This window comes from Paralichthys olivaceus, chromosome 4 (assembly GCF_024713975.1).
Source record: "Paralichthys olivaceus isolate ysfri-2021 chromosome 4, ASM2471397v2, whole genome shotgun sequence".
Lineage (NCBI taxonomy): Eukaryota > Metazoa > Chordata > Actinopteri > Pleuronectiformes > Paralichthyidae > Paralichthys > Paralichthys olivaceus.
Genome location: NC_091096.1, coordinates 2,397,450 through 2,423,787, shown reverse-complemented (window position 1 = coordinate 2,423,787; position 26,338 = coordinate 2,397,450). Strand labels below are relative to the sequence as shown.

At 42.2% G+C, this 26,338-nt stretch overlaps 2 protein-coding genes across 5 annotated transcripts in view; one reads left to right on the top strand and one right to left on the bottom strand.

The window, feature by feature from the left end:
• The window catches only part of bmp2k (BMP2 inducible kinase), a 35,824-nt gene extending 26,528 nt beyond the window's left edge, over positions 1-9,296 (top strand). For both annotated transcript variants that reach the window (XM_020105756.2, XM_020105755.2), the window contains exons 15-16: positions 40-153; positions 6,001-9,296. In XM_020105756.2, the coding sequence (XP_019961315.2) occupies positions 40-153; positions 6,001-7,445 (1,559 nt within the window). In that variant the 3' untranslated portion in view covers positions 7,446-9,296. The remainder of the gene's footprint in view (positions 1-39; positions 154-6,000) is intronic.
• A 40-nt stretch (positions 9,297-9,336) lies between these two features.
• paqr3a (progestin and adipoQ receptor family member IIIa) lies at positions 9,337-16,821 on the bottom strand. Of its 3 annotated transcripts, XR_002203573.2 has the most exons (9): positions 16,644-16,821; positions 15,512-15,732; positions 14,701-14,863; positions 14,068-14,223; positions 11,621-11,818; positions 11,404-11,494; positions 11,096-11,260; positions 10,714-10,840; positions 9,337-9,934 (listed from the first exon to the last, which is right to left on the bottom strand). XR_002203573.2 is itself a non-coding variant. In XM_020105757.2 (8 exons), the coding sequence occupies exons 2-7, from the start codon at positions 15,703-15,705 to the stop codon at positions 11,118-11,120; spliced, it is 945 nt and encodes a 314-aa protein (XP_019961316.2). In that variant the 5' UTR covers positions 15,706-15,732; positions 16,644-16,821; the 3' UTR covers positions 9,337-10,840; positions 11,096-11,117. The 3 variants fall into 3 exon arrangements, 2 of the variants coding, with proteins under 2 accessions (XP_019961316.2, XP_019961317.2); XM_020105757.2 differs by having other exon boundaries at positions 9,337-10,840; XM_020105758.2 differs by lacking the exon at positions 16,644-16,821 and adding an exon at positions 16,427-16,536 and having other exon boundaries at positions 9,337-10,840.
• Positions 16,822-26,338: the final 9,517 nt, after the last annotated feature.

Here is a 26,338-nt window from a genome sequence, read left to right as displayed (position 1 = left end):
GCGGAGGATCTAAGTGTCTCGTTGTCTTTCTTCGTGCAGACAAACCTGTGGAGAGAACAGCCTGCGTGGAAGCGGACCGACCGCAGCCCGCTGCCATCAAGCCCCTCCCACCCGAGGACCTGTTCGGCTCAGTCCCGTTTGTGGCCAGCGCAGGCAAGTCTTAGAGGAGTCTCTACCCTGAGGACCCAACACTGTGGATCCACCTGCCCCCTCTGTGCCCTCTCCTGTCCAGCTGTCCCACACAGACCCCACAGTGGGGCTGTAAAAACCAATGATCAGTCAGAGTCTTTTGTTTCCCATCGTCAGATCAGACTTCTGTTATCAGTGTAGAATAAAATCTGAAGGTGCTCCTCTGTGACTTAAAATAGGAACAAATCAGCAAAGCGATTAAAAATCGATTTCTGAATTCACTGCAATCAGCTCCGGCTTCTAAATCTGGGCTCGGTGCTGATGACTTTCAGGCTACGCCCACTAGAGTACAGTTCTTTAAGATATGCATCAAGTCTCTTCCTCTTTTGAAAACCATAAAACTTGTTTTTGTTTGTTGTATCAGAAGAAGAGTTCACACTCATCAAATGTTCAAATCCAGCCAGTGAAACACTACGTGCTGCCTGCAGTGGAATCAAATCTCAGAGAAGAAACATCCGACTGAGACGACTGAGCCTAATAATCCTAGAGTCTCCCATGAAACCTCTCACAGCCCAGAACTTCCCTCCTCAGACTTCTTCAAAGTCTCCCATGATTCATCTGAATATCTCATCCACAGTTGAGCCCAGACGTCGCTCTAACTAACACGTGAACTTCCATCAGACAAACACTCGTCTTAGCTCTAAACTGAAATGCAAAGATTCCTCACAAACTACAAAAAACGTTGATATGAAGCGTTTAAAAGGGCCATATGTGAACATCCACTCTAACATAACCTAGTAACTAGTACTTCGAATTAACTAACCAGTCAGCCTGCATGTGTTCAAACCCCATCACACGTCGTAGGCTCGGTGTAACAGTGTGAATATCCGGGTGCAGTATTTCTACATATATCACGTCGGTGGCAGCAATAAGCTTCTGTGCCTCTGTACTCTTCCTGCTTCTTCAGTAACTCGGTTTCTGTTTCGATAAGCAGATTAGAAACGCTCTTTGTAAGTCATGGAATATATTTAATGATGAACGCTATCAACGCTAAAAACGCTTCGATATTTTCTAGAGGAGAGCGAGAGGAGATTTTTCTTTTCTACAGTAAATTCATCTCTTTAATGCAAGTTCAGCCGCGACAGCTCAAAGTGGAATAAGTTCAGGTAAAGATGCAATATAACCCTCGGAGCACTTGAATGTAAGTGTGGAAATGTTTTATTGTCTTCACTTGTTACTTAACGAATATCAAACTCGATTTGAGTTCAAATTGGATGGAAGGAAAAACCAAAAAGAGAAAGAAACTAACTGATTGAAAGACTTTTTTTTTTTTTTTTTTTACCGAATTAAAAACCCCAGAAGGTCAAACCCAGGTTGTCGGGACTCACTGGGGCTCATTCCCTCAGGCTGGCATGAAGAAAAGTTCATTTTGGATTCAGCCTTTAAGCTTCCTGTGTTCGTGCCATCACAGTGTGTCTGGTTGTTATATCTCAGTCACAGGTGATTTATTTAGGTTGTATTAATATATCTATATCAGTGTGCAGACTCGTTACCAGCAACTTCACTGAAACTTCACTGAAACACTGAAGTTTGATTTTCTGGAGTCTCTGTCCTGGTTTGATGTTTTTATTCGCTTCACGTTATCGTCACGTTTGACCTGGTTTTGGTTTCACGTTGTAATTTAGGGAGTGCACTAAAGAATTTTATATGACGTACGTTTGTCACCTACGTGGGCCGCGTCGACGGTTTAGAGACGTGCGTCCGTCGGTTTTAAACAGGAGCCTCGTTACAAACCACTACATCGTGCTCATCTGTTTGGATTCTGCAGATTCACACTCTTTCTTCACTGAGGATGAATTTAAACTAAAGGATTTTCACCTATTTGTGACTTTGGCGACCCCTACAGGTCGCGTCAAAGTGGCAGGCCTTCACATTTCACAGGGTTCTGTCACGTTGAGCTGATTTAAAAGATGAAACCTTTTAAAATATGGACTTGACTTTTTTAAATTTTTATTTTGGGAGCACAACAAACCAGGACAGACATTTTCAAAGTCGGCACATTTTGTTGTTACAAAAAAAAAAAAGTAATGTAAAGAAAATATCTTTTATTGTGAAGTTGCTTGGTTTTCATTCGTCGGTTCAACGTGCCTTTGTTTTGTTTTGTTTTGGGTTTTTTTTACCCAACCAACAATGATTACAAAAATACTTTTATTTCCTCAACTGTCAGAAAGTTTTGCTCAAAGGAACGAAGGAAAGGCCGGAGATACACGTCCTGTTAAACCAGGACTTCATATTCCACCAGAGGAGACGCCACACAACAAGAACAAACTAAAATGGCGGCAGGAATTTAACGACCTGGTCACATAGTTCGTCAAAAACCTGCGATGTACTGCCCCCTACTGTTCATGTGAGTATGCGGATGCATAGCATTAATGTCCGGGGGAAGCCGCGATGCATACGCGTCGTTAAAAGCAGGTTCATCTCCGGCCTCGCGTATCTGACGAGCGATGCAGACGTCAGCTAACAGCTGATGGTCGGAGGAAACGTGTCGGCTGAACATTATTTAGACTTTCACGAAAACCTGGTACTTAAAACAGCTTTTATTGTAAGAATGATTATTATTCCGTGTTGAAGACAACTGGCTGATGGCACATTCTGTTGTGTTACCGTTAATTCCTCTTTTTTGTTTTACGTTATTTGAATCCATACAATCCTGAAGCGCTGTATGTTTGTGAATCCTCGCTGTGCTGCTGGTTTCTCCGCCTTAGCGCAGCAAGTGAGCGTGAACCCATCGTAGTCCTTCACGTTATTGTACAAATGTATTCACGTACTTAGCTGAAGGTAAGTTTTTAAGATGTCGCTTCTCTTCCTCGTCATGTTTCTGCTCATGTCACCGCCTGCTTTTATTTGGGCTGGTTTTTTTTGTTTGTTTTAAAAAAAATTTTTTTTTTTTTTTTTGTGGAAGACCGTTGCTTCATTTCAGTTTGATCGTCTCGTTCTTTGAGTTGTTCCGTTTCGTGCTTTCATTCAGCGAGACGGCCATGTTCAGAAACATCTTGTTCATGTGTATCGGTGGATGGATTTAAAGTTAAACAAAACCCCATCAAAGCCAAAAAAAAATAAAGAGAGAGAGTGAAAGGGACGACCAGAGCCATTAACTGCACTTTATTTTCCTTTGTGTGTTTCTTTAAAGTGCGAGGGAACGTGAAACTTCATCCCAGACTTTGCGGGATGAGAACAAGCAAACACAAAAACTTTGAACATGTTGTTTATTAATTGTTTACATCTGCAAGTTTTCTGTGCTTTCTCAAATGTTTTTGGGGTTTCCCCCTTTTTTCCTCGGCAGTTCTGTCAGCTTTACGTTAGAGCCCAGATCAGTAGACGTTTGGGAGCTTTTTTTTTTTTTTTATTTGAGACGATTCTCAGTAGAAGTGTTTTTAGTTGTTCTGGATATCAGCAGCTCCCGGTACCTCTCCTGCAGAAAGAAAACCACCTCTAGATCCATAAGTTGTCTCACACATATCTTGTTTCTTTGCAGCAGACTGTGTAAAAGGTCCTGTATCATACTGTGAGTGTGAATGTACTTTCTTTATAGAATGTTACTGATAAATAAAAAAAACATTCAAAATCAGTTTTCACTTTGGTTCCTTTTTTAAAGTACTCTGGAAAGTGAAAGCTTCCCTCCACCACTACACCACGAGCAAGATGTTCCTGAAGTTATCATGGCCGTCTCTGTGTGAGCGCTCTGTCGTCCGATCAAATCGAACTGATTCCGTCGTGCAGCAGGCGAAGGTCAAAACAATGATCACCTCCATGTTTGTCCAGGACGAACACGTGTGTGTGTGTGTGTGTGTGTGAAACATTAAGCAGCTTATTCTGTGACTTCATGTTAAATCTACGATGCTGATAAACAAGTTCAGTGTGGAACATTTGTCTTCATTGTTTTTAAATAAGTTTTGGCCTCGTCACAGGTTTTATAATCTTATTTAAAATCTAAATCTCTTCATGTTCTTGTGTAATTTCAAACTTCACTGGTTCCGTCTGACGATTAGTTTTATTTCTGAGAAACTCTTTAATGTCTGTTCACCTCAAATTTATCCTGAGACACAATCAGGCCATGAAATGTGTATTTTATAAAAAAAAGATTGAAGTCAATGTTCTCATTTTGAAGCTTTGCAGCCATTTAAATATTAATAGCATGAACAAACGTATTTCATTGATTTCAGACCAGCTCAAATAAAAAATAGCCGGACATTGTTGAACCTGCAGTAAATGTTCCTGCTTAAAAAAATATTAATTAGACATGAATAAGATCAAAACTTAATTCCTTTGCTCATTGATATTTTTAATCCATCTAATCCTGTAACCGAAGCTCGAGCAGACAGATTAGTTTGAGCAGAGACTTTATTTCTTAGTTTTCACACTTCATCCTTTAATTTCCTGCACCTCAGAGATGTCATGATCCTTCGGAGTGTGAAGAGACGTTCGTCACAAATGCTGGAATCGAATCTTTCACGTGGAATCTCATCAGAACCAGTTGGTGCGGTCGTGTTCAGGATCTTTTATCAGAGAAGCTCTCAGCAAAATATAATCACAGCTTTACAATATATATAAAATAAATAGAAATTCAGAGGGCGTTAGGTATTTTCTTCTTCAGTTATAACTTCATTATTCCAATATTTCAAACCCTCGGCTCCTTTATCATCGTTTCACTGTGAACACGACACGTTTAAATGTACAGTCGTTTGTTTTCACGAAGCTTTCGGTTCAGAGTCTCTCAGTCTCGTAAACGTCGGCTCCTCGGCGGCTTCAATCAAACCAATCTGTCCCTCAGCAGTTGTTGTGTCGAGGTCAGAGACGTCGCTAAGCTTCTGTCCGACAGATTTCATCTTCCATCCGGCAAGAGAGCAATCACACGCATGTTTTCACCGCTCAGTCTCATCTTTAAGAGATCAGAGACGACGTGTAATCGTTCAACAAATCTGCGTCCGTCCGATTAAAGAGACGTTTGTGTTGTTTGGTGAGTTCGCCTGAGTCCGAGAGGTGAACATGATTGAAAATGATAATCTGTGTCCGCTCAGGTCACATGAACAGAAAGATGCGGATCACCTCTTTTCGTTTCATCCGTTTGCTCCGGAGCGTTTGGCTAATCTGACTTCACGTCCTGCCAGTTTGAATCCACACGTGGAGGTTTCCGCTCTCGTGTTCACAGCAGGGGTCCTTTCTTCATAATCTACAACTTCCCCTGATTGGAAACAATAAATTGGCTCATCGCGCTCGGCACAATTTATCTTCAATAAAATTGGAGACTATCCACTCGCTAATGAGACTATTTTCTAAGTTACCATCAAGCAAATCTCTTGGAATTTAATTTACACTGAGACACTTATTTTTTTTATTTTTTTTTAATCAAATGCCAATTTTTGTGAAAAGAATTTATAGAAATGCAGAGTGAGAGGTAATTACAGAACAAAGCTTCACTTCATCGGCAAGTGATCGACGGATTTAGATTTAAAAGTAATATCTTGGAAAGCATCTTATTCCTTCAGCCTCTAAGCCTCCAAGTCTTATCTCCGGGTCACAGGAGAGAAGTCGGAGCAGCTTTCAGACCATATTGAGTTTTGTGATTTTCCTTCGTCACTCCTTCTGGTTCGTTATTAGACAAACTGTTGGGATTTGTATTTGTAGAAGCGAAGTAATCCTGACTTCTCTAATGCCACAGAGGACAAGCAAATATTTTTTGGGGGGGGAAATGAAAACTTCTGCTTCTTCTCATTCATCCTTTTATTTAGAACTTCAGGGGACTCAGGTGAATTCTGACAAAATCCTCTTACACGTTTTAACTCTTACATTTGTGTTTTGTTTCTGCAGGATCTACCACCGTGACGCAGACTGAGCAGAGCGGCGAGGACGTCAGCGTTCCTCCTCCCGTCTCGACCTCCGCAGACGATCTGCAGGCGCCTGCGGTCAAGGAGCACAAACCCGGCAGGAAGAGTAACTGCAGATCGGGTGAAGAGTCCGACAGCGACTTTGAGTCTGACCCTCCTTCACCAAAAAGCAGCGAGGAAGAGGAGCCGGAGGAGGACGAGGCTCTGAACAGTGAACATGGTGAAGACACAGAGCCAGAGAATATAGGACAGAGGCCTCTGCTGATGGATTCTGAGGACGAGGAGGAGGAGGACAAGCACAGTTCTGACTCGGACTACAACCCCAGCAGAGTCAAGGGTCGCTCGAAGAAGTCTGGTAAATCCACTTCTGCTGCCACCAGGAGGAGCCCTGAAGGAGATTCTGCCATGACCCTGATCACCCCTCCCGACACGCCCAGCGGGGCGAGAGCCGCCCCAGCTGAGGAAGCTGTGGATGTGTTTGGGTCCATTCCCTTCGTCGGAGGAGCTTCACCGGTTGAGCCCTCGGAGAACGCGGACATCTTTGCCAAAGCGCCTTTCAGACAAGTCAGCCAAGAGCCGCGAGCAGCCGATGAGTTTGATGTTTTTACCAAAGCTCCGTTCAACCGGAACCTCTCCAAGTCTGGCAAGAGCGGCAGCGAAGCTCCCGCGGGCCAATCGCCGCCCACCTCCCCCGAGGCCTTTGACATTTTTGGCTTCTCTCCCTTCCACCCGGGCCCCACGGCGCCACCTCCCGTGACCTCGAGGAGCGCGGACGATATCTTTCAGTCGTCTTACGAGGAGTCGGCGAGTCCTCAGCAACAGAGGCTGAAGCAGCGCAGCCTCCAGAAGCTGTCGTCGCGGCAGCGGAAAACCAAGCAAGAGGCCACCGCGGGGGGCAGCAACGGCAAACGACACCACGGTACACCCACCGGGGGGCGCAAGACTGGCAAGCCAACTTACCGCACCCCTGAGCGAGTCCGCAGGCACAAGAAGGTCGGCCGGAGAGACTCTCAGAGCAGCAACGAGTTCCTCAGCACCTCCGACTCTAAAGAGAACATCAGCGTTGATATAACCATGGCTGAGGGGAAGGACAAGGGAGCTTCTCTGCCGGTGGACGAGGCCCTTTTAGACCCGTTTGGAGCCAAACCTTTCCACCCTCCGGACGGAAGCCGGCACAGCCAGTACCAAGGCCTCGTGGATAGTAAGAGTGACATGGGCACGGCCAACGGTAAGACCTGGACGGGCTCTCTTCACGGAGCTCTTGGAGAGAGTAGAGATATGGATGACTTCGGGGCAGTGCCCTTCACAGAACTGGTCGTCCACAGCGGACCCCAGCAGCAGCAGCAGCAGCAGCAGCAGCAGCAGGCGCCCTCGCAGCCGGGGGAGCTGGACCCGTTCGGAGCTGCACCTTTTCCCTCGAAACAGTGACCTTTTCTCGTGTCTTCCAACTCTGCCACTTGCTGTTAAATAACCCCTGAGCTTCTCTTTCGGTTTGGGATCATTTTTCAACGAATGCTCTGACGCTTCTTTTTTGAGAACATTTTATTACCGCGCTCACTTTTAATAAGGAGAAGAAAAAAAAAAACCCTGAATCCTGTGGAGTGTGGGTGGTGGAGTTTCCACGTATCCTTCGGCTCCGCCCGTTCGCTGAGAGGCCTTTAATGCTGCATCTAATTAAGACCAAGAAGAAAACCGGACGACCCACTCCGATAAACTGTACTGTGATTATGAGCTTGACCTTTGACCGCTTGACTCGCTGCAGCTCTTCATGGCCTTCGGCTCTACCGATATGTTTCTTAGCACCACGAAGCCTTACCTGAGCTCGGCTCCGCCTTGCTGCACAGAACCTCGGGAATATTTGACACAGTCGGTCCACTTCGGAGGAATCGTTCGACCTTAACCACTTTGTTTTGCCCTCACTAGACCTTTCTCTATGCATAAGTTCACAGTAGTCTACACCTGGAATACTAGAGGGGATCGAATTTTTATCGTACTTCCTTTAAAAACCTAAATCTGTTAATTGACACAGGTTTAAATTTAGGCTCTTAACTGTTTACTTCATTTTCTTTCTTTCTCTTTCTCTTTTTTTTTTTTTTTTAGCAGTAAACTTGTAAGTTCTGTTAATTTTTCATGAAGTTACAACTCATCACATTCTGTTAGAAATAAGAAGGAAATAAAAACACGAAGCCGCATTAGATCACCAGTTTTTTAAGAATGTTGATTCAATCACTTTCTCAGAGTAAATTTAAGGACAAATGGGTTTTGGGTTTTAGTTAATTCGACAAATTTTTATTTATTTTCGCAACAAATCCATAAAAAGACCAAAATCAGTTAATGTGAAAATCATTTATTTGCTTTCTTGTCCATTAGTTAATTTAAAAAAACAGCTTCTCTCAAGTTTGATACGAAGCTGCAACCGGTCGATTCATCGTAAAAACCTGGGACGAGCCTGGTTCTGTGTTATTTCGTAGCTTTGATTGTTTTGCGATAGGTGGAATTGTCTTTTATCTCTTTTTAGCTTTTTCTGCTTGTTTCCATTATGCTTTGCTAAGCTAACAGGCCGCTAGCTTTAGCTTCGTATTGAAAGTAGATTTAACAAGCGTACAGATCTTCTCGTCTGAGGCTCAGCAAGAAAGTCAATAAGTTGACTTTTATTCTGTTTTGCTCAAAAATTAAAAAACATTTTTTAATGACACCAAGAGAAACAACAACTTTAAATAGTTTGAGTTTTCTAAAACCTATTTATTCTCTTTCTTGTTTTGAGTTTATTAAAAACACTGATACTCAACATGAAGCTACAACCAGCAGCCGTGTTAGCTCGACTTAGCATCACGTTTTCAGATTAATACACATTTAGTGAGTATTTCCAGCCGCTCACATTCAGAACTTGTTAGTTCTAATTCACTGGTTTTGGTTTTTAATGGTTTTGGTCTTTTCACGAGATTTGTTGACAACAGAAAATAAGATGTCGGACTTTTCACCGAGGTAAATTCCACGAGGGGGTAAAAAAAAAAAAGAGGATAAATCTGTGATGTCATTTGTCTGACTGCACTTTTCAGCGCTGAATTCTTCCGGGATCTAAAGTTCTGTGTTCTCTGCATCGACGGCCTTAAGCACTGCGTTTACCTTCACAACCACCGGCACGTTTGTCTGAATTAAAACCTGCGGGTGGCTGCGTTTTCACCAGTGGATCATTTCATACAACTACTTTCCATCGTTTTTCTTTCTCGTGTATTCATCCTGCTGTTTGGTGCAATAAATAAGATTCATCTCAGAGCAGCCGGATGCTGTGATGTGGGTTTTAAAACAACGTGACGCATTTCAAACAGGACACGGTTGAGTTTATTTAGAGTTGAGTTCAGCAGTTGGTTGCTCGAGTACGAAAAGTCAAGATACAAAAGTTCTGCGGCTACAAAATGAGGTTCAGACAAACTACAGGTTCTTCCACGAGAGAAAGTCGTATCTTTACAGATCAGCTTCAAAATTAATAATTTAAACACATCACAACAAAAAGAATCAAAACCAGAGAACACAACCTTAAAAACATTAAATATCACAGACAACAAATGAATCTCATTCCAAAATGAGACAGTTTCCATTCAACTGGACGACGAGTCTAACTCCTGACAAACACGTTTATGTTTTATATGAATTCATGGTTTAATAATTAAGACTTTTCTTTACGAGAATTTTAATGAAACAGCAAAGATTTTATTCCCAGTGTGGAGTTGTAGCATTTTGGAATGAAGTCATTTAAAACAGTAAAAGAAAAAAGTGTTTACCTTTGACATTGCACATGACCCTACATGGAGAACAGGTTATTAAGTCTGAAAACACTTGAGTGGAACTAAAAAGCAAAGTAGTGACTTCCTCCGGATCGACAGAGGACGACAGAGAACAACACGTCGCAGCATAAACTGCAATCATAAAGAAAAAAAAAAGAAAAAGGCTAAATCAGTGCTTGAATCTTTACAAAAAATAAACAGTGAAGAACCGCCCCCCCACCCTGCCTCTGAAATATCCTCATGTTTAACTCAATCAGAGGCAAAACACCAAAACACTGTGCTTCACTTGTGTTCAAAGTACAAAGTTGTTCGTCTTACTCAGGCGTAAAAATCCTCAATACTGTTCCCACATAAGGAGAAAGAATTAGAATAAAGGTAACGACAGAATGTGGAGCTTTGCTCCACAACAGCGTCTTTGGTTTTCTATCTAAACGTCGACAGTGAAAGAAAAGAGATTTCACCGCGAGGCTGCGACACACAGATTCCTATAGATAAAAGAAAATCGTTTGAGTTGAGTTTAACGTTTTTAGCTCACAGCACCGTAAAAACAAGTTTTAGTGAAACTAATCGAATATTTTTTTTCCCTTTTGAGGACATTTTGTGATTAACTACTGAGGCTGATTTAAAAGTTTTATATTTCAAAGTCCAGTTAATTTAATTTAGTAAGAGCTACATGATGATTTATTTACAGGCACTTACAGAACATTCATAAGAAAAAGAAAAGATCACTTGACTGAATCTTGTTGCTTCGTCTGATTTATACAGAAAAACTAAGTGAAACTGAAACACTGCAAAGATTTAGTTATTTCCATGTTTCATCTGTGACAATCTCACTTCAGCCTCTGTGACAGTTTGAGCTACGATCACACACGGGTTTTAGCTTTCTCTTAAAAAATACACAAAAGTGTCACCTCTGATCCTGGAGGTCACGGGTTCGATTCCCGTTTGCCGGTTGCTCCCTCATCAGAGACTCACAGGTTTAAAAAAAAAAAAAGTGGGATGAACTAAAAGCCTGGTGTCTCTGCTCCTTCTCTCAACCTAGAGAGAACAAAGATTAACAAACCATTAGTGCTAAGTTTTGGAAACACAAAATCGTTAAAGAAAGTATCATCACAACAACCAGTCTACGTTGTTTTTATCCCAGACTCGTATAAAAGTTGAGAAAACAAGTTCAAGCAGCTAAAAACAGGTTTCATGAGTTCACCTCGACCTTTAACGACCAAAATTAAAATACATGAAATACTTCCTCACACATATTAACTCGTGCACAGCGATAGCGGAGCTGCTACTTACCAGACAGCAGCCGGTCCCCGTCCTAAGCGTGCTGGGTGGCGTCGGGGCAGGGCTCGCTGTGTCTGTACGCCATGATGAAGCACGACGACTGGTGCCACCAGTAAAACATCAGCACCAGCAGCAGGTGCCACACCTGGTGACTGGAGCCCAGGTAGTTCAGCTGACCTGCAGCAACACACCAGAGTCAAGTCCCACCGCCGCGATTTAGAAGATGAGGTAAGAGAGGAGTTTCAAACTTTTCCTCAAGGGGACAATAAAGTCGAGTCTGTTCTGTATTTTTAAGTCCTGCATCTTTAAAAAACACTCACCTGGGAAGTAGCGTTCAGGAACTTTAGAAACGTAGAAAATGAGAGCTAACGCTGCGATGAAGTACATCCCCAGGATACGAGGGACAAACGCCTGAGGGAAGGAAATGTTCATTTGACCGATGTGAATAAAACTGACAGAACTTCCACAAATTAAACAACGCGGCTGAATGAGCCGTTCACGAGGACGTGGTATTTTTTAAGTGAACGCGGCGCTCACCTGGACGAGTTCGGAGGAGAAGCCTCCCGTGATGCAGATCCAGTGGACGGTGGGGATGAGGCCGTATCCGGCCACCGAGCAGAAGATGAGCGAGCGCAGCTGCTGCCACTGCTTGCTGAGGTAATGAGGGTGGATCTGAGCGAAGAACACGGCCAGGATCATGGCCAGGACCGTCACCAGGTACACCTGCCGCCAGTACTGCAGGGACAGGGAGGTCAGAGGTCAAAGCACCGTTAGTGGAGGTTAATAACGAAATAATACGAAAACACACGATAAAAGCTTTCAACATATCGATATGCTTCTACACTGCGTCAGCACGGAGGAGGAGGTTTAACACACAATCAGATTTATAAAATGTTCTGCTGTTTATCAAGCGTTTGTTTGAAGCCACAGTCTTTAAATGTAAAAGAGATAATAATGTCTATTAATAATTAATAATAATGTAATTATCCACTGATATATTTTTTATTGTCCAGGTCTAATGATCTCCACGAAGAAGCTTTTCATCTATTGTTTGAATTATTAGAAAACTTGGTGGAAGGAAAAGAACTCATTCAATGTTCGGGATCAGTTCACTTTCTCGAACATTTTGTTCTGAAACGTTTTGTTGAGAATAATTTGAGGAAAACAAAGCGACTGATATTTCTGAGTGTTGTGAAATTCGGTGCAGATCAAAATAAAAACCCTGATCTAGATTTAAACGTGGTTTCACGAGGGGACAGTTGGGCCCTGGCTCAGACACGAGCTCTCAGAGAACATTGGTGGAAGAAACATCGAAGGTTTGTGCATCTACAGAACAGAAACTCTCCAGTTTGAGTCGTGATAATATGAATATAAATATAAAGTAATCGTCAGTAATCAGCACTTGATATTTAAACTTGTATAAGTAAGTGTGTAAAGTCTGGGCAGCTTTGTCTCGGTCCCTTCTGGACAGTTTTGTGGATGTAGGCCTCCGTCCAGTCACACGTCCTCATGTGTTGAGTCCTGCTGAATTTCACAGTGAATAAATTTGCACCAGGAACAAGGCCCCGCTCGGCTGCAGCCAAATTTCTTACAGCTCTTCTCCGAACAGACACCGCGTTCTCTCCTCCAAATCTACATTTTCTACAAGACGAATGAGACGAGACTTCGACTGGCTAAATATAAAAAGCAGTTTTTCCTTCAGGGACTTGGCTTTGCCGCAGGAGTGGAGCCACCCAGCAGTGGAGCCCCAGTCTTGGCAGGGACGGGGGGCCCCTTTTCGCTGAGACGGCTCCCAGACTTGCGAACGTCATATGGTGGGGAACAGGAGTGACGGACCGCTCCGTGAACGCAGCCATCTGGTTTGAGCTGGAGCAGATTTCAGCTGCGTTCTGGGGGCAAAATAACCCGGCGCTTCCAATATGCGGGGGAAAGCGAAGAGTACGGAGCGCAGCCAAACACTTCAGGAGTAAAAGGAAGAAAAAACAAAAAAAACATGGTGGGCGGCTGGAATGAGGAACTGAAACTGGCTTGTGTCATCAGAGGCTGGTTTCCAAACAGCGAGCGCGGCGAAGGTGTCGCGCAGCTTATTCACCAGGAACAATGAGTCAATCAGCAGAGCCAGACTGTGGGCTCCGCTTCAGCTTTATTCAATTACTGCTGCTCAAGAAGCCGCGGATGTTGAGCTGAGACGTCTCCAGGGAGGAATGTGGTTAAATGTTCATCTCTGTGCAGCTAAACCACGTTTCCATCAGCGGTTTCGTGTCTGATTTACCTGAAGATACAGGTTTTGTTCATTAGCGTTTGTCTTGTAATCTCAGAAAGGGATGATCCAGATTTATTAAACACACATGGATGTAAAAATATATCTTTGTATCTATAATACGCAGTTTGACAGTGAAATAATTTGCTCGTCACTGATGATTTCAGCAGCGAATCGTGCTGATTATTATAACGTTATTCACTTCTCCTCTGCTCAGACAGATCCTAATGTATTTTGTCATTTCAGTTATTTATTATATCATATAAAGTTTGTTTTAACTTTAAAAATTTAAGGTTCCGTTTCTAGAATTTTGTTGTATCTAGTGTTGAAATTCCACTTTTAGCAGGAAATAGGTTTAAAAAGAAAAATGTGTACTGAGTCTGATTATTATGGTTCAGCAAATGTCTCATGTGATAAGAAATCTTTATCAGTTTTACTTTTTAAACTTATTTCATTCTTATTTATTGAACTTCCTTTTGTCGTTCTATTGTTGCCTGTTTTTGTTTTAATACTGTAGTTATTAAATAAGTGTGTTCAGAGTTTTCATCAGTGTCATTCGTTCTTTTCATATTCAATAAAGACAACATCACAAAATGAAAAAAAAAGATCTATTATAGACATTATTTCATTATAAAGCTTGTTATTGAGTATTTTTGATTTTAGTTGTTATTAAAAACAGTTTTTTAAAAACAACTGAGGACCGATCAGAGGAGTTCAGACTCACGTTATTACAGTAGAAGGTGTAGAAGACCCCGGGGACGTAGCAGCCCAGGATGCCGATGGAGACGCCGGCATAATCCAGCGCCATCCAGCGGCGACTGGTCTTCTCTGAGCGATGGCAGCAGAACAGGTGGTAACCCACCGAGCACAGCATGCACAGCTGAGGGACGTCAGAGGAAAATGAGTCAGACGACACAGCAGCAAAGGACGTGACATGGAAATGAAAATAAAATGGAGGTGGTAGATTCTGTTCACTTTGAAATTCAGCTGATTCTTAAAATGTTTTAAATTTTAAAATAACATTTTTCAAGGAAGTGAGATTATTTGACACTGGAACGAGCCATCAGTGGCTCAGTCTCTGCTACAGGTGTCGTTAACTGGCATCATTATTACACCGATCTAATATGTGAATAGTTGACAGAGCAGAGGCACGTCTCAGTGTTTATCATAGTCCATCACACTGAGGGATTAATTAACAACATAAGGATTAAAACAGCGTCATCTTGAATTTGAAAACCTTCGTGTGAAATGAGCCCTGAAATCCTCTAACACGTCTGACAACAAGCTACCAGTCGAAATGGAGGATGTGAGTAATGATGTGACGGCAGCAGTTAAGAGGGAAAACTCCGTCCTGTACCTGGAAGCAGAAGAGCCCGATGGAGTAGATGACGTAATCCTCTTTGGAGGCCCCGAACCCGGGCAGCACGGACGCCATGTTGTACACCCCGAGACAGAAGAAGAGCAGGAAGCCCAACAGATGGCTCCAGATATTCACCGTCTCATTGGACAGAATGAAGAGGCTGCACATGGGATTTACAAACAGGATTTATAAATGAAGATTAATAAGAAATAAAATCTTCTCTTACTACAGACTGGGAGCTGTAATTACAGCAGCACAGCCCATAATATTTAAAGTCACACATCTTCACGCTGTTCGAACATGAACAAAGTCAAACCCTCAACTCTGACAGGGACCGAGGATAAAAACTATTTAATCATTTATTACTGAAGACAATGTAAATCAACCTACGTCATTGATGGAGAATAGTAAGCGATGTGGATTTTAAGGAGCTAATTGTGATATTAGACCGAAAAATGTGTCAGTGATTCTTTAGACGTCATTATCGAACACACAAGACAAAGAAATGTAATCGAGAGCTTATATTTTACAGTTTAACCCTAAACTTTATAATAAATAAACATAAATCCAGTCGCTCTACTTAAAACAATAGAAGGAACATGCAGCAAGTGCAGAAAGAAAGAAAAAGGTTTAGTTTTCCAACACTGGTCTAAAGAAAATCAACTTCCTCTCCTGTTAGAAACAATGTTCTGCAGTTTCAGTTTGGTCTGAGAGAAGGAAAGTGAAATAAACTTCTCACGGGAGCTGTGGAAAGAAAACACACGTTCTCCTGTGATGTGACAATATAAAGTGAATAAAGCTTCTTCACCTTTTGATGCAGAGTCTGGAGGGCAGGTAGGCTCTGTACCCATCTGTGATGTACGGGTTCTCCCTCAGAAACACTGGGATCTGTTCGTAGGTGTACAGTCGGATTCCTCGGGGCACCAGCACGGGCCAGTACTGATAACCTCCCAGCTCGATGTAGTGCCCGGTCTGAGCGTTCTTCTGGAGCTTCTGAGGCATGGCTGGGCCTGTCTGCTTCAGTCTGACCTGAAGATGACATTACATAACATTAATGATCGTTTTAACACGGTTACAAGTTTGTCAGAAGTAAGAGGTCAACTGTCCATTAGAAGCTGTCGCTGTGTTGCTGCAGTCAACAAGTGGGAAACGAGGACAATCTGATTTTCTCCATTATCAATTAATCTGTCGATCATTATCTTTATCAATTCATTAGTTGTTTTGTTCAGGAAATTGTGAAATAATCTGTTTTCCAAACCACAAGATGACTTCCTCAAATGTGCTGATTTGACAAACAAAACCAAAGGAGCAAAGAAAACAACATGTGCACATTTAAAAAGCTCAAATCACAGGAGCACCTAAACTGTCGGTGATTTAATTTCATTTGCAGCCGCTGACTTGTATTACATGTTAACCTACATCCAGCGTGTGGAGGCCAAACTCCGTTCAGAAACATGGTGATTTTAGCTTAATCGGTAACATCCAAAAAGTATTACTTTAAGAAGTCTTAGCATCTAAAGTTTAACTTTGACAAACAACTGTTGCTCCAAACGGCACCAAACAAAACCTGAAAGTGTTTCGATGTAATCGTAGGAACCAGTGGACCCACTAATCTTTGCTAATCGCAGTGTTAACCTGCACATAACGAGGGTGGTGTCGATAACTGGATCAGATGTGATGAGTTGACATCTTGTTGACGTAACGTGATTCCCGAGTCACTTACTTTAAGCCGATTGAACCCAGAGCAGGAGCTGAACCACGGGCCGTTTGAAATGTGATCGCAATCCTGCAAATAACAGCGTCGCTGACCAGGTGAATCTTAAAACAGCAGATTTATCAACGCGGTTCGGGAAAACAAGCGGCTCGAGTCTGTGTGAGTAAGGCTAACGCCGCTACATGCTAACACGCGATTGGAGGCAATAAATAAAAAACAGACTCACCTTTTAATTTTCTCTTCGCGCAGTTAGCGACATGTTGCTGTTTTTAATCCGCGCCCCGAATCTGAAAACACGAATTAACTCGGTTTTTAATTTAACGCGACGTTTTTACAACTTTCAGCTACAACATCTTCCAAATCACCAGTGACGTCATCAGTGGTGGACCTCCACCTTACAGCGGTGCCCGAGGACCGCCTGAATAAAAACAACCTCAGACTCTGGAATAATAATAATTAATCAATACATGAAATATTTAAAGATAAATAAACTGTGCAGAGCTGATGAAGACCTGCTATTCAATGCTAATGAATATTTCCTCAACCAAAAGTTACACTTTCAGAAAAACAGCCAAATAACAAAAACCTTATATTATTAAAAATATAATATTTACTGTATGTTTATATATATTATATTTTTTCAAGCCACACATTTTAAAAGTGAAATTCTCATGAGCTCAAAAGTAATTTATTCAAATTATTTGTTTAGCATGAAACAACATGCAAACAAACCCAATGAATTAATTATTTTAAGGGGCAACGTCAACCTTGTGAATTAAAACATTTCTTTTCTATTTATTTATGATTAAGTTTATGGTTAAACTGTAAAATATAAAGCCTCAGTCACATTTCTTTGTTTGAAAACCAAATCTTCTGAATTTTTCTATACATATCGGCTGATTTATTTATATTGAAAAACTTTTTACGTCCTAATATTCCCCCAAAACATCCATATTGTTGAGGCTCTAATATTTACGTATGAGCATGTCACCCTCTACCACAGCAGTTTGTGTCAGTATAATGTGGGGACCTTGAAATGTCACATGATAAACACAGCATAGCCCTGAATGGATGCTGGAGCCTGCAGGTGAGGCCTGTGGTTAAGGTCGGCCACCGGCTGCAGCTCTCCTCCTCCTGGCTGTCATCCCGCTGTGCGACTGTGTTACATCCTCCTGTCGCTAAATGTCACCAGGAATCCTCGTCAGAGCGCCGGCTCTCCACAGACCTCTCAGGTGTGAGAGACGCTGGAGGATTCCCTCAGGAGCGAAGTCACACTCAGTCGTCCCTCTGCTGTTTACACCCCACTTTAATTGCCTCATTCTCAAGTGGAAGCGGCTTCTTCATTATCACTTCTAATGCACCTCTCAGCACATCCACTCTGGCAAAGTGTCAGCTGCCAAGTTAAGATAGTAACTCGTGCATGGAAGGGCGAACAGCAAGAATCTCCTGCTGCTGCAGTCGCTGCTTGAGTTATTAATTGATTTTGTGGGTTTAGAGTTGGCAGTAATTTACTATGAATGAATTTAACAGGAAAACATCTAAACACACAGAGAGGGAGATTTACAAGTTGTCTTCTCCTTTAGTTTATTTTTCCTGGATTTTTAATCAAATAAAATTTTTGTCCTTGATAGCGAAGAAACAGGAAAATATTTAATCATGTTTTAAAGAGATGTTTAAAAGCTTGTTTTGTTCCTGATGACGTTTATTTAAACTATGAAGACATAAAATCCAAAGTTAATGAAAGTGAGTACGACGAGTCAACAAGGCCGTCAGTCAAAATCTGACAAGTTGTTTATTCTCTATTTAGAGGTTTTTTTGAAAATCACTGACAGAGTTCTTTTAAGTGGTGCTACTGTGCACCTTTAAATATCCGTCGATTGATCCATTCATCCATCTATCTATTCATCTATGCATCATCGATACTGCCCATCTTTTGAGGGAGCTGGATCCAATCCCAGCTGACACTGGGCGAGACTTAATGTTCACCTTGGACAGGTCGCCAGTGTCTCACCAGTGTTGACGTATATATCGAGACAAACAACCCCTCACACCTAAACCTGCATGTGTTTGGACTGTGGGAGGAAGCTGGAGAAATGAGGACAACATGCAAACTGAGTGGACGTCAGGTTCGAACCCAGACGCTTCGTGTGCTCACCACTGCAGCACCGTGCCGCCCCTCCTTCACAAATCCACCTTCAGGTCCTGAGAATGAGAATAAACTCTCGCACTCAAACTTTCATAGAAGTTTAACACAGACTGAAACCGGTTTGTTTCATCTGTCAGCAAACAGAAGTGTTCAAATGGGAGTTTCTAGTTTTAGAGAGGGTTAACTTCTGGAAGCGTCTCACCGAATCAACAAATCAGACATGTCGATTTGTGATATTTTCTGTGAAACCAAAGTTATTTCACCATCACTGTCTCTTTAAGCCAATTAGAACAACACGTGGTGTCGTTTTTAAAAGATCAGCCATGTTGATGTGACATGTTTCCTGTATCCACTGCAGCTGCTCCTCTAAACAGGATAGAGGATCAGACCCTGGTCCCGTAGAGTCGCGTTAGAGGACGCTGCTCTCTCCTGCTCTGTGTTCTCTGGACTCTGACGGAGGTTTTTCACGAGGACGACTCCCCCGTCTCCCGCCCCACCACCTTCTTCCCGACTCCTCCCTGATTCACTGTGACAATCTGTCGTCAGCCCTTTTTTTGTCCTGGATCTTTTGTCTTTGATTTCTGTCCTCCGCTTTTCTGTCGGACTTAACGTGGAGAAACGTTCCTCCGTGTAATCGTGGCGTGTAATGGAACATGAAATTAAAGCACTGCTACTTATACCCTCTTATGAAAGCAGAGTGTGATTTGTGTATCGGACGTTTCATCAGTGTTGAAATATCACGTTTGTGATGATTATTGCAGAGACGTGTTTCGTGTTATGACCGACTTGGGATATTTTCCTTCATAGAGCGCTGACTCTGGATGCGTACTCGTATGAAATGTGCCATAAAAAGGCGTCGCATTACATCTTAATTGAGGCTGCCTACTCTGTCTTGGCAAGTCCTTCCAAACCAGGCGCTGTTAGACTGGTTTAAAGAGAGACAGACAGGCCCCGGGGCCACCAACGTCCTTTAGGATTGTCAGGGTCATCAATGAAACACAAAGCTACAGTGGGGCTCTCCTCTCTGGCTGCCGCTCTGCATTTACTGGCACGTTACGTTATGGTAAAAACATTACATCTTATACTTCACGTTGAACAAATACTAAATTGAAGTTAAGATAAGAGGAGAAATTAATAATGCGTGACATGTTTCCGCGCCCTCGCTTCTTTTCTGCACCACCTGCCCCCTGCGTGGAAAACACATCTGATAAAACCTTGAATTTAAAAGCTAAAATCTGTATTTTCCTCTCAAACCCTCAACACAAAGCTCACAGGCTTCGCCGGCTTCGATGCAGGCCCCGCCAAATGTTAGCTCGCCTGCCGTGCCAAGACTGACAGGCCCTTTGCAAAGCTAACACGGCCTCGCGGCGGCTTGTGCTCGTCAGCGGCCGGCTGGTCTCATTGGCTTTATTTATAGTCGGCGCCACAAGACATCTGCTGGAGACGGGACTCTGTCCTCTGTGTCCACACAGCACCGCACAGAGGGAGCTTGTCAATGTTTTTTCGAAGGCAAAGTGTTTGCGAGGACCCCGGTCAGAGGAGCGGCGAGGCGGCGGCGGCGGCCTCCTCTAATAGGACGGGTGTCCCCTCTGATTGCCTTCTCTGCAGCTCTGATTAACGACATCGGAAGACAGAGGGAGGTTTCACAGTTTGTCGTGTCCTGTGCGTTCGCCGATGTTTACTCGATCTGAGAGCTGTTTTTTGTTTGGTGTCTTCAGTCTGGTCGTCACTCGTTACTATTTTGGGACGCTGACACTTGCATGCAGCTCGCCACTCGTCTGATGCAGCCCCCCCCCTCCGTGTCACACAGAGTCTCTCTCCCTCTCCCATCCTCTTCACATCGAGGACGTCTGGACGTCTCGGGCCGACCGCGCTTCAGGCCTTTGACACAAAGTGCCGGGGACAGCTCGCTGTTCTTCCCACAGAGCTGGGGGTGAAGTCAGACGGCCACATAGTGTGAAAATACTTTGTTTACGTGTTCCTGAAAAGAACCAACCTGAGAAATCCTCCATTCCAAACAGCAGCGCTGCAGAATGAAACCTGGTGAATCTCTGCTACCGGTTCCCGACACGACTGAATATTTGTATTCGTGTTCACACAGGAAGTACTGATTTGGTGATTTGGTGATTTTATATCATTTTTAATTTAATTTATTTAAACTACTGAGGTGAACTCCATGAAATCTTTGGGAGGAGAAGGGTGTGATATAAAAACCTTACACCACCAAAACACAAAAATAATGTTAAATGGGAATCGGGCTTATCTTCTGATTACAACTTTAATGGAGCCCAGTTCGGCTCCCTGAGGAACCCCATCAAGAAGTTTTCATTTCGCTGTAAAGGCTCATCCATGAAACCATGATGTTAGAAAATATTTAACGATGACTTCACTCTTCTGGGAGAAAAACAGTCAGCCAGTATTTGTCAAGTGGATATTTGTTTGATTCATCAGATGAATTTAAATGACACACACAATCTTAGATTATAAATTAGGCTCCCATTTCAAATATAGACTCCCTTTGCACTTGACATTGACTTATTACCATGTTAGTCTTTAATTCTTTAACATGTTTTAAGCATGTAGCAGCGGTTTGGTTGCATCCTCGACGTGAGATGATCAGGACTAAATAACTATGATCTGAAATGAGCTAAAACATTTACACTGAAAATATATATATTTTCCATTTCATCAAATAGTAAACAATTAAAATATAAACCAAGCTGATAAGAAACATCAAATAAAGAAACGATATGACAGGATTCAGCTCGGAGGCCGTATGCCGAGCTGTGCATCACAAACTGGCACAAAAAAAAAAAGAAAAAGACAAAATGAAATGTTGCATCAACAAATGTTCCAGCTCTAATGTGTCTGAATCTATCCTCGTAGCATCTGGGCCACTGAGCTCTTTCTGGGAATGAAATGGTTTTGTTGCTTAGTCTCCTTGTACTTTTTTTTTTTAATGGAAACTTTCAGCTGTGTAACAATATTGAAAAGCATTAGTCTTAATCCCTGAGCTTCCTTTTACTTTTTTTTTAGTCGTGGAAGATACATCTGGTTCCCTGTCTTGTAATTCCTGCAGAGATTCCAAAGAAAAAAGCGAAAACAATTTCTATGACAGTGTGTGTGTGTGTGTGTGTGTGTGTGTGTGTGTGCGTGTGTGTGTGTGTGTGTGTGTGTGTGTGTGTGTGTGTGTGTGTGTGTGTGTGTGGATTAAGGAGCTGCGTGGTTGTTTCAGGACATTTAGCTGCTGTTAGGAATGAGATTAATTTCCTCAAACAGCAACAACGGTCACGATGTGTTGCACTTTTTGCAGCTGGACAGAACTTCGCCGTTTAATCCCTAATGGATCAGAAGTGGTAAATCCATCCTCGTCGCTCAGACAAACTGTTTAAGCCTTTTGACACAAAGAGTATGGGCGCAGGATATTTTCTAATTTCGGGAACAATACCAAAATAAGCCCCTTTATTATAAACTGAGTGTAGAGCGGAGCTGCATATGCGCAGTTATCCTCTTTCTGCAGGGTAACATGGGACGCAGATTGAATTTCTAGAGTTTTACAAAGAAGATTTGGATTAAGAAAACAATGTAATTGTGTGTTTTCTGAAACAGAAAAAAGGTTTTTATGAGAGTTCCTTGTTCTCCTCTACTGAACCTCTCCACCTTCGATGAGCGCTCGCCTCAAACCACTTGTTTTGAGTCAGGGTCACGTCGGGCTGCAGCTCAGATACTGAAGCAGCAGGTTTCTGACCTGATGTGACCTGAGACACAAATCCACAGGAAACTGCCTCTGGAATCTGAAGAGAAACGTTTCAGGGTTTCTCCTAAATTAAAGTAAAGATCTTTAAAGCACCAACTTTAAAAATCATTCTGAAGATACACAGACTTAGGTGAAGGAACAGTTAAGTGAGTAATTTGGTATGTGATGAAAACACTTTTCTTAAATCCTGATTTCAGCTGTGAGGGCAGATTATTTCTCGCATTGTAACTTGTGTTGTAGTTCATGCAAAAAAGAAATAACAATAAGAATAATTTTGTGAAAAGGCTTTTATTAACTCGAATGATGTCAGGATAGAGCCACTCAGAGATCAGAGATCAACAAACTCTAATCATCTAATCACCGATCTCACAGAAACACATTATCTCAACACATCAGAGTTTTTTTGTATCTGAGGATTTTCATTCTTTAGCCTTTCAGTCAAAATAAAAAGATAAGATATTAGTGATTCCTAATGAGTGAAGAAGAGATAATAAATCTGGATTTTACATGTGAACAATCAAACTTTTTAACTTCGCTGGATGTTAACGGCTGCATGAATCTTCATCTGAAAGTAAAGAAATACAACTGAACAGTTTAAATACATCTGATTTATTTCTTTTCTCTCAATACAAACTTGTTTTTTCTTGTGGTTTTGTAGCTTCAGTCACAAAAAACTAAAAATAAATGAGCCCGAGCTTCTGTTGGAGATGACAAACATCAGGCTGCGGTTCAGGACCCGTCCTGCGGAGGGCGCTCTGTACCTGCAGTGACAGCAGTGGAGGCCACAGACTGAACCTGATCTGCATTAATCTGATGATTCTCATGAGTCTGAGACAATGAGATGATTAATATCATCATTATCAGAATTTATATTTCAAACATTATTCTGCTCATTGGATTCATTTTCTTTTTCACCTGCTCAGATATAAATGTTTTTAATGTGTGAACATGATGTGTTTTATTTTCCTACTTATTATATTTGCTTTGTACTTGTGTATTTTTTTTAACCCATGTAAATTGTTTATATATATAAAGCATTCTTAAAAGCACTGTGTACATAGAATGTTTTAGTCGTATTATCATAATATCCTAAATCCTTTCCTAAATCATTAAAAATATTAAAAAGTCAAAATAAAAGCTTAAAACATAATTTGGTTGCAATGGTCATTTAAAAAAAAACTATTTTCTTTTTCTTTTTGTTGCACTTTTTAGTGAGAATGTGAAAGGAATGAGTAATTATACTTGAACAACTGCATTTTCTCTCTTACATTTAATGTATAACTATTGTTTATTCTGATTTGTTTGATATTTTCATGTTTTCATGAAGCATTTTTTTTGCCTGAGAAAAGAACAAATGTGCTCGCACTCGAACATTAAAGCGACATGTTCAGCACATTAAACCTCTCGGCCACACACACGTTGCCTCCAATCCTCTGATATTAATTTGACTCATTTTATAATATCATAAAAATAAAATGGAGAGCTCATGCACGGTTCCTCAGCGTGAATAAATGTCGAGCAGCTCAGTGACTCACAGTTGTTGCTTCTTGCTGTTTCACTGTGTGTCTGCAACAAAAGACTCACAGCTGCAGAGCAGTGAATTAGAGACGGGACTGAGAGTGGGGAAGGAAATCACACCTCTGCTCCCGCTACAGACAGCAGGTGGCGCTATGGTATCTCTGTGTGGGTTGTCCACAGAGACATCCAGTCCCCTGCTTGAGACCCCCAGAAACTGGCTCCTGCATCAGGCCAATAATAAATAACACACCAATTGGGGGCCGTTTCAACTGGTATGATTTATTAAAAGTTGGTGCATTAGATCAGGACGTAATTGAAGTTATGATTAAGGAAATGACAGGATTGGGGCCTCGCCGATGATAAAAAATGGATAAACACACACAAGCAGATAGATCCTGTTTGATTAATAATTCACAGTCGGATTAAACCAAATTGTGAGACAAATCCTTTCCTGGTTTTTTTTTTTTTTTTAAACTGTCTCCTCCGAACCTGCCGCCAGGAAGCCGTGGAGCTGGTGTTGCTCTGAGGGTCGTCATCATTGTCATCATATCCAGTATTAAGATGGATGCTGCCTGATCCCATCAAGATAATAGGTTTCATGTCTCCTGGCGTTAGAGGGGGAGGAGGCCGGTGGGACAGAGGAGATCTCTGCTGATGATTTCTATTGTTTCCTCCCACATCTCTGCAGGCATCTCGACCCTGCCGGTCCACAGCACATGCTGCCACACAGGGAGACGTGCACCTCGTGTTACTGCAGCGTGAATTCTTCAGACTGGTTCAGGACGTGTGTCCTCAGGTCGGAGGCACAGGGGTTTTTTTTGGGGAGGGGGGTGGGAGTTTCCAGCCAGCAAGGCGGCCAGGACAAAAGAGAAACACTTTGTTCACAGCAGCAGGTCTGACTCTGTACTGGAGAGAGAGAGAGGAACACACACACACACACACACACACACACACACACACACAGACAGAGGCGGTGGGGTGGTTAGCCCTCAACCCGTCCCCCCAGGAGAGGTCACGCTGGATCTGTTTTCGGCACAAATTCATCCATCACTTCCAAATTTGTCGTCGTGTCTGACTTTGATTTTGTTCTTTATTCCAGGATGTAAACTACAGCTAAACAACAAGAGCAATAATAAAACACAACAAACCCACTTTTACATTTGTTTCTATCTCTGCCCGGAAATCAATCAACCAACCAACCAACCAACCAAATATAGCTCATATTCACAAATCACAGTTTGCCTCATGGGGATAAACAAACTGCAGCATCCTCTGTTCTGAACCCTCGACCACAGAGTGAAGAGAAACCACCAGAACATAAACTTCAATAAATGATAGAAACCTCAGAGAGAGAGCCAGATGTGAGGGATCCGTCTCCCAGGACGGACAGAAGTGAGAGTCGAAGAGCAGATCAACAAAATAACAATATGAACTGAATATGAAGATTGTAAAATAGATATTAGATTTATATTTTTTTATTTATAACGACAAAACCATCAGAAGAAAAGGCAGAGGTGCTCATCCTGCAGTCTGACCTCTTTGATGCTGCTCTAAGTGATGATGCTCTGACCTGTAATCACTGGCTGGAGTTGGAATCACAGCTCCTGGTCCTGTGAGCTGGTGGTGAAATATTAAACCATGTGTAGATTTACTGCGTGAGTACAAGGTAAAGTTTAAAAATACTCCGGTGAAATCATCTAAGCATCGCAACCAAATGTTAAGTAAAGAAAATGTGCAGAAACGAATTTTCTTTTCCATGATTTTTGTCCTCTAATAATTCTCATATATAAATTAAATTACATTTATACAGCCCACATTTACAAATCACAATTTGCCTCATAGGGTTTAATAATCTGCACCAGTTGGGACATCCTCTGTTTTCTGTTTTCCTCACCCCCGAGTAGTGTGAGGAAAACGTACGTTCTTTTATTCTACTCTGTTCTGTGTTCTGTTTAAATGTACTGTATAAATAACTGTACGAGTATAAACTGCCAGTGCACTAGAAGTTTACCAGCCAGTCGTAAGCTCATGAGATGTGTCTGATAGTTTCTGTCCAACTTTCAGATCAACACTGAAGCTTTTCAACCAATCGACAAACACGATTTGAAAAAGAAACTGATTTGAAAAAAGGAAAAGTCGTCAGGCCAACTCGTAAAAACCTCAACTGGAAACACACATTTTTCTTCTTCTCACATCCGTGAGTTATTTACATGAACCAGTCAGTGTCTCAACGCTGCTGAGGGAGATAAAGGAGAGGTAAGGGGGGGAGAGGACGAGTGACAGAAGGGAGGTGAAGGAAGCTACAGTTGTTCGGCCTGAGACAAAAAACCAGCAGCTGTCGTCCACCTCTGTGGATTCATTCATGGTCCCCGCCTCCTTCTTGAGGAGCTCCTCCAGTCGTCCAGTTCTTTCTTCTCCTCCTCCACTTGTTTCCTTTCCTTCTCGAGTTCTTTCTTTTGTTAGAACATCATCTCTTCTTAGTTAAGATCATTCAATTATC